Source organism: Chionomys nivalis, chromosome 21 (genome assembly GCF_950005125.1).
Source record: "Chionomys nivalis chromosome 21, mChiNiv1.1, whole genome shotgun sequence".
NCBI classification, from domain to species: Eukaryota; Metazoa; Chordata; class Mammalia; order Rodentia; family Cricetidae; genus Chionomys; species Chionomys nivalis.
In genome coordinates, this window is record NC_080106.1 from 4514986 (window position 1) to 4527975 (window position 12990).

Below are 12990 nucleotides of genomic sequence, written 5' to 3' on the forward strand. Positions count from 1 at the left end.
TCTCTGGCATTTTGTCACAGCAGCAAGAAGAGTGACCTGTCTGCCAATCAGACGAGAACCCAAGGCTAGCATCATGCAGCAGCCAGCGGCAGCAAGCTGTGGAATCCAGTGCACGATATCTGTTGTCCGTGCTGTTGTCGAGCGCCTTGATTTCTTCTGGGTCTTTGTTTCATTTCCTTGGTGCAGTGGTGGGTATTGAACCCAGGACCTTGCATACAGTTGTCAAGCACTCTGCCACTGACCACTGAGCTTCATCCCAAGCCACTGTTGGTTCTTCTTATTATTTTTGTTTTGTTTTTTGAGACAGGGTTTCTCTGTAGCCCTGGCTGTCCTGGAACTCATCCTATAAACCAAGCTAGCCTCAAACTCAAGAAATCCGCCTGCCTCTGCCTCCCTAGTGTTGGGATTAAAACATGTGCCACCGCCACCCAGCCCACCGTTGGTTCTTACTTGCCCTTATCTGACCGTTTCCTTCATGCCTCCCCAGAGCAGACCCAAACAGCCATTAGATAGATGTAGTCACTGTTCCTTGTGGGCATCTTAGACTTTCCTATCTTATGAGACTCTCACTCTTCCATGCAAAACCTGCTCTGTCCAGTGTGCTTGGTGTTGTCACTCATGGTCCCAACATCCTCCCCGTCACAGTACCTCAGTGCTGACTCATGTGGGCTCTTGTCACTGTTCCTGCTTCCTCTCTACATTCTCAACGACACTGAGGCTCCTACAACCATCTTTGGACATCTGCATGTCCAGCAGCTTCCTAGGCATGCATGTGCTCAGACGCAGGACTTCTTCAGCCCACTCTTTCCCAGACACTGCATCCAGACATCCCAGAGCTCTGGAGCAACTCCTAGGCATATGTGTGCATCTTTGCATTCCAAACAGACGTCATCGTTGTGTCGGGCAGGTACCCATGATCCTCTGGGTCATGTCGTGTGTCTCTGAAGCTGAGTTTTCAGGGCTTTCCTCAGATGGAAAGTCAAGCACTGCCTGTTACTCCATGTGGAACAGGAAGCCAAGTTGTCGTGTCCAGTCTGATACTAAGGTTTGAAGCATCCAATAGGCGTAAGTTGTTAAGCCTTAAGACACATTCAGTGCTTACTAGGAAAGATTACTTACTGCCAGGTATTTATTTTGGCCTGTAAATTCTAGTCAAGTGGGTTTGGGGACTGGAGGACAGACTTGCCTTCATAGAAGCCTTCCGGCAGAGCCCATGTAGAGCTGCAGAGATTGTAGCTGGAAGGGCAGCACAGATTTACTTTAAAATAGAGGTGTCTGTTGTATGTTCAGGAAGCAGGTCACTGATGGAGAGGCAGATGCTGAAGGTTAAACCAAGGAGGTCATGGCATGGGCTTTGTGAGATGGCGTGAGAATGAGGCCCTGCTTCTCAAGCGTGCTACCCTCACACCAGCTGCAAGCTTTATTGGAGGAAATGGAAACCACAGGCCACAGTTAAACCGGAGTTAGAACATACATTTAAACAGGGTCTCATGTGATGTGTTTGCAGTTAAAAATCTCAGCAGCCCGGAGGCACAGCCTTCTGGGGAAAGAATAACTTCATGCTGTGTATTGCTCTGTCATGGGCTGAAATGGTGATAAGAGGTTTGAAGGAACCATTCTAAGGAATGCCAGCCAGCCAGCCAAGAGTATATGAGTGACCAAGACGATCTGAAGGGTCGGGGGTCAACCACATAGAGTTAAGTCCACGTGTGCTGCTGTAGCCTTTTCTGGTACCAGACAGCCTAGGTATAGTGGATACTGGGTGAGGCTGAGGACAAGACAGCTAGCAGTCATCTGTCATGCACACAGAGAGAAAGGGGGTCCCCTGAAGCCAGTGGAAAGGAAGGCTACAGCTATGGGTGGAAGCAGCTATTCCTGGTTTCTGTCCCTGTGGAGAGAAGCATTCTTTCCTGCTAGGTGCAGTACTGACCAGGACTTTGGGACTGTCAGGTGACCACAGTGCTTTCTGGGTGGAGAGGGTAGCCTAGGAGGAGGCCTGGGGTGAGATCAAATGGGGAGATGCTGGATTGAAAGTTGGGAAGCAGAATTTGTTGGTGGATATGGCTTTGATACCACTGGAAGTGAGGATTTGGCACCTGAGAGGCCGGGTTTTACGATTGCTCAATGCGGCAGCCACTTCTCCATGTGTCGTGGTCAGGCGGAGGCTGAGCAGCCAATGCATGTTGGCACATTCTCCAGGCTGCCTCTGGGGCCATGTCAAGTCAGGTTACAGATGAGGAAATGCCTCACGAATGCCCACAGTCACGTAGCTGGTAATTGGCAGAACCAGGATTAGGAACAAGAGCCAGGTGTCCTTTAAGCTGGGCTGCTGTGTTCTGAGTCACCTGCTCCTGGGTGCTGACTGATACTAGGGTGTGAGGTGTTCCCAGATAGAGGTGACCAGAGCACAGCACTTAGTCTCTCAAACTGGCTTCTGTAATCCTGAAGGAAACTGACCAATAACCTGATTATATCTGACAGAGAGCTTTGAGCAGCCAAGAACTCGGCCTCTCTGATTCTGGTTCTGCGACGTCAGGGTAGCCTCTGTGGTCTTGGTACCATACCCTGGAGCAAGGTGAAGAGACAGACACGTTTCTTCCTGTGGCTTTGGCAGGAATCGCTAGTCTGAGGCCAGAATGATGGCTCAGCGAGTGAAGGGCTTGCCATGTAAGCTTCGTGACCTGTGTTCAACCGAATCCACTAAGGGTAAAAGGAGAGAGCTTATACCACAGAGTCGTCCTCTGACCTCTGCAGGCACACAGTGGCACACACGACAACCCCTCCCCATCGTGCACAATACATACACAAGTGGTGATAACAAATTAAGCTAAGGCTGAGCTGCGGCCCTTACAGTTGTCAGCTCTGATAGCCACTTAGCCCAGTGGCTCTCTGCCTTTCTAATGTGTTGGTCCTTTATACGGTCCCTCACGTTGTGGTGACTCAGCCCGCCTACTAGTATAGCAATTCATAATTTTGAGAGAAGTTTAAATAACATTTGTCTTAAAGAGTTTCCCATAGCAAAAGTCCTTTTTTTTTTTTTAATTGAATTTTAAGTTTTCTTCTTTAAAAAATTCCATTTCCAGGCAGTGGTGGCACACTCCTTTAATCCCAGCACTCAGAAGGCAGAGGCAGGCGGATCTCTGTGAGGTGGAGGCCAGCCTGGTCTACAGAGAGAGTTCCAGGACAGCCAAGGTTACATAAAGAAACCTTATCTCAAAAAAATAAAACAAAACAAATTTCCCCCCCTTTTTTTTTTTTTTTTTTTTTTTGAGGCTTTTTGAGGCAGGGTTTCATTCCGTAGTCTAGGCTGACTAGGAACTTACTGTGTAGCCCAGGCCGGTCTCAGACTCCTGAGTGCTGTATTTATAGGCATATTAAACTACCACACCCAGCTTTTAAAATGTTTGTGCTTTGTATTTTAACCCTGTAAATGGCTTTTAACCCTATAAAAGGCCTTTTAGTCTTGCAAGTCTTTATCTCCGACAACTCCTAGGCCGTCTTTGGGTCTGTGAAATTCTGGTTGGATTGCTTCATTTTTAGTTCATCTCTAGGGACTGTGGAAATGTCTCTTGATTTTGTTTAAATTTTGTAATACTGTTTGCAAAACTATATCCAGTGTTTCCATGATACTTTCCGGCGGGGGGGTAAACTCACAGTCCCATTTCAAGCATTTTCTTATCAGGACGAGTTCTTCTGAGGTTGTCCTATTTGTTACATACAATTGAGTATTCTTAGAAGAAAGCCCAGGGTGTGCTGGGCTGTGCTGCAGCAGGATGCTGCCAGGCCAGGCAATGTGGTACCCCACCACAGGAGGGCAGACAGAATAGACACTGGACATTTCTGCCTCTGCCACATTGCATTCTCCTTCTGCATGGCAGTGGTACCCAGCTAGAGACAACCTCTCATTTGAGAAAATAAATGTTTATATTATGCGAGGCACATGCTTAGCTTCAGAGTTGCCTGAACATGAGGGAGCTCACAGAACCAGGCTAGAGGGTCCAGCATGTCTGGGCTTACCATCTGGACTGGTGCGTCTGCTCTCTGGCCTCATCTTGCCTTGCATTCTGACCACTCCTCCATAGAGTCTTATACAGTCACTGTGAGGACTGAATGGACCTGGCCCCTAGCAAGACCTCTTACATGTTCTAATGAAGATGCCTGCGAATGCCTGCCTGGCTCCTGTGTCCACTTCCCTGAGGCAGGTGAAATGAATAAACGGCTCCAGGATCCAGACCAACTTCTCCAACGTCCTGGAGCTGTTAGGTGCGGCTGGTGTTACTTTTGCCGGTTGGTTAGCTTTGCGGGCAAGGGCAGTTAGGACAGAGAGGATCAGTAATTGTCCAGTTAGCAGCGGCACCGCCAGAGCTCAGGCACAGATGCTGGCAGATCCCTCTGTTCCGGAGCCTCCTTAATTTCATGCTCCCTTCTAGGAAGACACATACAGTCTAACCAAGTGTAAACACTTAGTCATGTTCCTGTGGTCCCGGGCCCAGAGAGCGTAGCCTCCCAGGACTGTGTCTTCCCAGCCCTTCCTCGTTGTCTGTGCTACACCATTCTTCATTGAAAAAAACAGAAAGAAAACCACTGACTTTTTAAAGATTTTTAATTTGTGTTTAAAATTTTTGCCCGCATATATATCTGTGCACTGTGTATGTGCAGTGTCCTAGGAGATCAAGAGAGAGTGTTAGGTCCCTGGGAACTGGGGTAAAGGATGACTGTGAGCTCCCGTGTGTGTGCTGGGAACTGAGCCCCGGTCCTGTGCGGTAGGAGCATCTCTCCAGCTCCCCTTTTGATTTCTTTGTCAGCATTCTCCCTCTGTGTGCTCCCAGAAGCTGATGCAGCTTCAGGCCCACAGAATCTGTAGAGCCGTCATTCTTCCTTCATATTGCTTAGCTGCTTAGCAGCTCTTTGAAGCTGATGGTCAGCCGAAGTCCTAGACCTTTCTTGCTTGCTTTCATCGCTGTTGTTGTCTTAAGCTAACTTTTAGAGTAAGATTGGGGATGTAGTTGTCGATGCATGCCTATAATCTCAGCCCTGGGGAGGTGGAGGCAGGAGGAGCAGGCATTCATGGTCACCTTTGGCTGACCACTGAGTTTGAGGCAACTCTACCTAAGACCCTGTCTCAAAAACAGAACAGAAAAAGTGCTTACTCTGCCAAACTTTCCCACCTCCCCCTGTATAGTTGCTCTTTGAACTGCAGTAGGACCCACTAGGAGCCATAAGGAGAGAGTGCTCTGAAGGTTAGCACAGGGGCAGGTGCATACTCACACCTTGATAAATCCCCGTTGTTGTCTGTTGCTTTGGTGTGATTGGTTTTGTTTTTTTTTGCCATTTTAAAAGCAGACTTTAAGCCAGGCATAGTGACTTATAGATGTAATCCTAGCTGCCATGGTTGCCATGACATTGGTCAGGCAACCAGGATGGACCAGCTGTTGGAGTCTCAACAGTCTCTGGGATATGAAGATTAAACCTGAGCTAATGGAAAACTGTGGCCCAAAGGCACAGATGGCTCTGAAGAAAGAGGATTGCTTTGGAGGTAGTGGGAATGCGGGTTCAAGAGACATGGAAGGTTGCTGGCCATGTGCCGAGTCACTGGTGAGGCGAGGCTTTAGGAAACTTGATTTCGTCATTCCTGAAGTCGAGGGCTATGTGCAACCACCTGCAGCGTGTACTTGAACATTCTCATAATATGCAACAGATAGTATCAAATGAAATCACAGCATGCTGGATGAAACTTGTCTGCAGACATAGATAGCTTAGTGTGTATTTGATTGTGTGTGTGCATGTACACCTAGAATCCCAGCACTGAGGTGTCTGGCGCAGAAGGATCTTGAGTTTGAGGCCATCCTGGGCTGTACAGGGAGACTATTTAATAAAGAGTAAAAGAAGTTCACTTGCAATCAAGCCAGCACACCTGGGTGATGGGGGCGGGGCTTCTTGTGAGGACCATATGGGAGTGTGCTTGGCCTGGGTGGAGTGACAGGTGAAGGCTGCATCACCTTTCTGGAGTGTACCTGCTGCCTGCTCGAGACAGGGGACCTGGGCAGAGCAAGCTGTCAGATCACAGGCCTTTTTTTCTCGTTTAGAGTGAAAATAATTACATAGTCTGTCAACTTTTGGTTTTTCTTAGCATCAAACAATTTCTGTTTCCAAATAATTCACTTCAGAAAGTAGGGGGCCGGGCGGTGGTGGCGCACACCTTTAATCCCAGCACTTGGGAGGCAGAGGCAGGCGGATCTCTGTGAGTTCGAGACCAGCCTGGTTTACAAGAGCTAGTTCCAGGACAGGCTCCAAAACCACAGAGAAACCCTGTCTCGAAAAACCAAAAAAAAAAAAAAAAAAAAAAAAGAAAAAAAAAAAACAGAAAGTAGGGGGTAAGCAAAGAAACAGTTGCTTTATCTTGTCCATTGCCAGGAATAAACACATTTTGGACTATAGAGAGATATGGCCGACTTCTTCCTTTGTTTTATTCTCTGGATGAGAAGGAACAACTTTACGGTGTTCACCCTCGTGAGAATGTACTCTGTCTTGTGTTTTCACACCAGAGAGGAGGAACAGTATGGCTCCATAGCTTGTTTCCTCCTGGGAAGTGGAGGCATCTGGAGCTGGTGTCCGCAGTGTTAGGTCAGGGACAGGACACCATTGGGATCCCGGGTGGGCACCACATTGCCCCATCTTCTGGCTTTTTCATTTGCCAGGTCCGTTTGGAACTCTGTAGCTTTCCACGGTTGCTGCTGTGGTTTGCCACCTGAGACCTGACTCTGGCAAGTTAACTGCAGGCCTGGTGGCCGTACTCCTCCAGCCCCATCGTCGGCACCCCCAGAATACTGGGGGCTCAGGCTGCTGTGTAAGACAGATGTGACGATACAGGTGGTGGAGATACCACAGCGACTAGAGAGCTGTGGTAGCCTTGAAACCCTGCCTTGTGCTGCCCTCCAGTATTTCTCCCTCAGAGACTGCGCGAGCACACTCACACACACACACACACACACACCATTTCCCCAGTCTGTGAACATGTAAGTGCTGTAGTCTAGCCCTGCTTCAGAGGCTGGCTTCCAGAACCAGATTCCTTGCATCCAACTGGCATAAGAACACGAACCAGTCTTTCTGGCCTTAGTTTCCTTGACAGGGGGATGACGAGGAGAGCAGTGATTTGGGGCCCCTCACCTGGTTGGTGTGTTGGATACACTTACTTACAGTGCATTGGCAGATGGTGAGTGGCTGTGAACATCGCAGCGTAACACCGGGTCTCCACAGTTGGCGCCATCTTGTACAGGGCTGATTTTCAAGCATTAGTGAGGTGTGCTCACTGTCAGCTCCTGTCACTGCTGAGGCTTGTTTTTATTTTGTTTGGGAATAGATAGATAACTTCCCATTACTTAACTGTATTGGTCAGGGTTCTCTGGAGTAGCAGAACTTAGAGAATGAATCTCTCTGTATAGAAAGGGGATATCTTAGAACAGCTTACAGTCTATGGTCTAGATAATCCAACCATGACTGTCTATGTACGGAAAGTGCAAGAATCCAATAGTTATCCAGTCTGTGAGGCTGGATGTCACAGCTGCTCTTCCATATTCTCCAGAATCCCAAAGAAGTAGACTCTAATAATGCTAGTGAAGAAATGGACTTGCTATCGAGGGTGGGAGGAAGCAGGCAAAAAGAGCCAGCTTTCTTCTTTCATGTCCTTTATGTAGGCTGCCAGCAGAAGTACCCCACATTAGCGGTGGGTCGTCTCACCTCAAAAGATCTGGATTAGAAGTGGATCTCCCCATTCCAAATGATTTTGGTAAGCACAAATCCCTCACACTGTGCCTAGCCATTTTTGGGTTTTAATTAATTCCAGATATGGTCAAGCTGACAACCAAGAACACCCAGCATTATATATGTCTATGGACTGACAGCATTGACCTAGAGTTCATAATAAATGCAAACAAGAATAGCCAGATACGTGCCGGACGGTGGTGGCACATGCCTTTAATCCCAGCACTTGGGAGGCAGAGGCAGTCGGATCTCTGTGAGTTCAAGGCCAGCCTGGTCTATAAGAGCTAGTTCCAGGACAGGCTCCAAAAGCTATAGCAAAATCCTGTCTCAAAAAACAAACAAACAGGCCGGGCGGTGGTGGCGCACGCCTTTAATCCCAGCACTTGGGAGGCAGAGGCAGGTGGATCTCTGTGAGTTCGAGACCAGCCTGGTCTACAAGAGCTAGTTCCAGGACAGGCTCCAAAGCCACAGAGAAACCCTGTCTCGAAAAACCAAAAAAAAAAAAAAAAACAAAAAAAAAAAAACAAACAAACAAACAAAAGAGACTCCAGAACTTGGGAGGCAAAGTCAGGCCTTCCTGAGCTACATGGTGAAACCTTGTCTCCAGAACCCGGATGGATGGATGGATGGATGGATGGATGGATGGATGGATGGATGGATGGATGGGTTGATGGATGGGTTGATGGATGGGTTGATGGGTAGATGGATGGATGGATGGTGGGTGGATGGATGGATGGATGGATTGGTTGATGGATGAATGGATGGATGGATGGATGGGTGGATGGATGAATGAACGAACAAACAAATGTAAGGAACGTTGTCTCTTTTGATCATCATCACGATACTCCCAGGGCCTGTATGTATGTGGACGGTGTGGTTAAGTCTGAAAACATATTGGCTTAATGAATAGATGGAGGGGTAACCAGTGTGGGCGGGCCAAGGAGGACTTCCTGTCCTCTCCTTTCTGGAACTACCAGATATGACTTTAACTGTTGTGTGGGGGAGCTGTGCATACGTGGAGACCAGAGGAAACTGTGGCGTTGGTCTCCTCCAGCTTTACGTGGGTCCCGGGGATTGAATTCAGGCCATCTGGCTCACACAGCAAATGGTTTACCCACTGAGTCATCCTACCCCCAACCCAATTTATTTTTTGAAATGAGATCCCAGTAGGAGAGAATTCAGGTTTGATTCGCTACAGCATTCTCAGTTCACTGCGAGCGGGAGGGTCTTGCTAAGCTGTGCTCTCTGGCAGTTGTGGGGACTGTGCTGGGAGCCTTGGGCAGCTGGCTACAGTCTGAGACCCTTCTCCCCAGGCCAATCTGTCTTCCCTAGCCACTGACACTAATGTATGAAGTCCATCCTGAGTCGGGACAAATAGGGATGTGGGGTACCCAGCAGCAGCCTCTCCTGAGGTGGAGAGCAGGAGGTCGGGTATCTAGGGAAATGGCATTTGTGCCCCTCAGAAATGAACCCCTGACCAGATGACTGTGAGGTTTAAAAGTTAGGATTTGCCACAGATCTAAATCTGATGGTAGATGACGCTTAGAAAGATTAGGTAATCATTCCTGGGGATTTATCTAGAAGCCGTCTCTCTCTTGCCAGTGGGTAGCCTCCCTTCCGGCTCTGGCCTCTGACCTACTGTCAGCTGACAGAAAGGTAAGGTGGAGGTGGCTGTTGCGCAAATCACAGTGGCACTGAGCAGCTTAAAGCAGTTTCGCCTTCTCTTCTTTTCAAGGACTTCTGTCATTTCTGATGTGGATTGCTGCTTGCCTCTTTCCTACGAGCCTTGGGCTTTTCTGTATCAGGATCTGACAGTGGCTTGAATTTCAGCAGAAAAATGGAGTCCAAGTCACTTTAAGTTCAGATATTTGTGCCCTTGAAGGGCTGGCAGAAGAAGTATGTAAATATAGAGGAGGACAATGTTAGCATTTGTCACAGATCTAAATCTGATGGTAGGCGACGGGCTTGGCCTCCTTAGATCCCTCAGCTTGGGTTCATGGGTGGCATGAGCTGAGACCCGACAGTGTCCTGTCTTCCACCTTATTGTGGACTTTCTGTTGCTCACTCTGTCCAGTATTATAGCCGACCACATGCTCCCAGAACACATGGGGACTCGGTACCTCTGTGTCCAGTATTATAGCCGACCACATGCTCCCAGAGCACATGGGGACTCGGTACCTCTGTGGATGCCATCCCCTGTGTATCATACCCAACAGTCTCCTGAACCACATCTTGATAGCTGCCTTTCCCACCCAAGAGGGGTTAATGTGTTATGAGTTTCTTTTATTCATTGATCTGATTTAAGAGGATATTTGGAGTTGGCCATCTAAACTATATTCAACCAGTACTGTTCAGAATCAGGTGGTACCAGGTTGGGTAGTTCATTCCTCAGATTTTGGTTCCAAGGCTGCCTCAGGAAGACAGAGCTCCACTGAGCAGGTCAGACACTCATCTTATTAGTTTCCACAGTATATAACAGTCAGGACAGTGGAGTCCAGAAACCGTTCTGACTTCTGTTATTTAAAGCAGGGGCCGCTGGCTTATGATAGCTCAGGGTTTCTGTCATTCAGTCCCCTTGCCCTCCCTGTTGGCTCATTCCATTGCTGCAAAGCTGCCGCTGAGCTGGGTTCTTCTCCACACCTTGGGTTGCTTGCTGGCCTATGCTGGGTTCTTTACAGATGTCATCATAGACTGTCCTTACCTCTCCCTATCACAGAATGGGATCTTACTATGCTCACACCTAGGTGTGAGTCAGAGTTCTGTCTTGTCAGCATGTCCACTCATGGGCCATTTACCTTGTTGTTTTTCAGGCCATGGTTGCTTGTTACCCAGGCAACGGAACAGGCTACGTCCGTCACGTTGATAACCCAAATGGAGATGGAAGATGTGTGACATGTATATATTATCTAAATAAAGACTGGGACGCCAAGGTATGCAGCTGAACTCGGCAGTACTGGTTTCTCCCCAGGTCGTTTTCCCTCACAGTAATGTCTGCACTTCCTGTGGGTGAGGCTGAGCTAACAGAAGGCAGCTCTCTCACATCTGGTCGGCCCTGGATTTCCGTGAAGTGAAACATAACAGTGTGTCTGAAAGCAAACACAAATGTATTAAAACATAGTAAACATGCCTCGTACAGTGTGCACCCATGGGTGGTACTGTGCTGGAAGTGGTAGTCCTGTCCTCGGGAGGTGGAGATTCAGGAATCCAAGGCCATCCTCAGTGACACAGGAAGGCTTCCTAAGTGTTTGCAGGATGCATTGGCATTTGGTGACACACAAAAGCAAGGCACAGGCCATATTCCTAGTGGCCGACATCACCAGGGGATGAGCCCCTAGTCCACTGTCTATGAGTTCTAGATGAGGTTCAGGGCAAGGCATTCACATGCCCTTCAACTTTGAGTCCACCTCATCAGGAGCACTGTTGCTGGGCTTGCGGTACACAGCTGTGACCTCAGCATTTGGGAGGCAGAAGCAGGCGGACCACAGACTGAGAGCATCCTTGCTTACATGGCAAGTTGGAGGCCAGCCTGGGTTATTTGGTACCTTGTCTCAGAAAAACAAAAACAAAAAACAAGTAACAAAATATCTCCAGATTGGTGATTTTAGTCTAGTGTTTTTCCTTGTAGTCTAAAACACAAGGACCAGGTCTCTGTGCAAGTCCCCAACTCCCCATGTAGAGGCCTCATGGCTCCCTGTGCACTTGACACACTGTCTGTGATGACCGTCCAGTCCCCACAGAGAGCTGTGGTCCAGGCAAATGAGTTACATGGGTGAAATTGAGCTCTTATCAGCTATGATTAGAATTTAGACCCAGGCTACAGGAGTTAGCTGGGTACAGAATGAGTTAGGAGTGGAGATGACTCAATTGGTCAGGACACCTGCTATTGACGATCCAATAAATCTGACCCATGGGAATCAGCAACCTCCAAAAGCTGTCCTCCCCCTCCACAGTACACACAGACGACTGTCCTCCCTTCCACAGTACACACAGAAGGCTGTCCTCCCTTCCACAGTACACACAGACGGCTGTCCTCCCTTCCACAGTACACACAGACGGCTGTCCTCCCTCCACAGTACACACAGACGGCTGTCCTCCCCCTCCACAGTACACACAGACGGCTGTCCTCCCCCTCCACAGTACACACAGACGGCTGTCCTCCCCTCCACAGTACACACAGACGGCTGTCCTCCCCCTCCACAGTACACACAGACGGCTGTCCTCCCCCTCCACAGTACACACAGACGGCTGTCCTCCCCCTCCACAGTACACACAGACGGCTGTCCTTCCACAGTACACACAGACGGCTGTCCTTCCACAGTACACACAGACGTAGATTAAAAGATAAATTCAGGGCTGTAAGTTCACCTGCTTATTCAGTGTCTGTGGAAAGTCAAAGCAGATGGTTGTTTATACGATGGGACGGACCAACCATTTCACTGGGGAAGCCACTCAGCAAAGTGGCTTAGTGCTGACATCAGTGTGAATAGAAACGTTCACTGATTTTCAAAACTTACAACAAAAAGGAATTTTTCCATGCATTAGTGTTGGACACGGAGTCCCGCCTTGTTAATTAGCATAATTGTATTCACAAGTAATCAGCTAAGCATTTCAAGTCACTTAACCACCACCACCACCACTTAACCTGGTCCCATTCTTGGTGGCTCATACTGACATACTCTCTTTTCCCAGGTAAATGGAGGTATACTTCGAATTTTCCCAGAAGGCAAAGCCCAGTTTGCTGACATTGAACCCAAATTTGATAGACTGCTGTTTTTCTGGTCTGACCGACGCAACCCTCACGAAGTACAACCAGCATATGCTACAAGGTAGTGTTCTGTTCATGGAAAGTTGGTTGACAGTGTGGCAGGGCAGGGGTGAGTCACAGGGTGAACCTGAACGTTTCTGGGGAGCATCCTGCCTGCTGTCCAGGCCCTCTGGTTTCATGGTCTTCCTCGTTTGAAGCATAGTGTGTGCTCACTCACACATGGTCCCGAGGATGTTGGTCTTCTCAAAGTTGCTCTTTGCTTGAGGTGGAACAGGACTGGACCTCCTCCTCCCTCTGAGGCACAGTGCGTCTGCCAACACTGCCTGCTTCTGTGTCACGTGGGTGTTTTCAGAACGACTCGGGAGGCAGAGGCAGGCGAATCTCTGTGAGTTCGAGGCCAGCCTGGTCTACAAGAGCTAGTTCCAGGACAGGAACCAAAAGCTACGGAGAAACCCTGTCTCGAA

The 12990-nt window shown here is 48.6% G+C and overlaps 2 protein-coding genes across 2 annotated transcripts in view; one reads left to right on the top strand and one right to left on the bottom strand.

Moving 5' to 3' along the window:
• Nucleotides 1-12990, bottom strand: part of Sprtn (SprT-like N-terminal domain) — a 164535-nt gene that overhangs the window by 135910 nt on the left and 15635 nt on the right. The gene's annotated exons all lie outside the window — the stretch shown is intronic.
• Nucleotides 1-12990, top strand: part of Egln1 (egl-9 family hypoxia inducible factor 1) — a 36461-nt gene that overhangs the window by 20461 nt on the left and 3010 nt on the right. Inside the window, exons 2-3 of the mRNA XM_057753354.1 lie at nt 10572-10691; nt 12451-12587. Of these exons, the coding sequence (XP_057609337.1) occupies nt 10572-10691; nt 12451-12587 (257 nt within the window). The remainder of the gene's footprint in view (nt 1-10571; nt 10692-12450; nt 12588-12990) is intronic.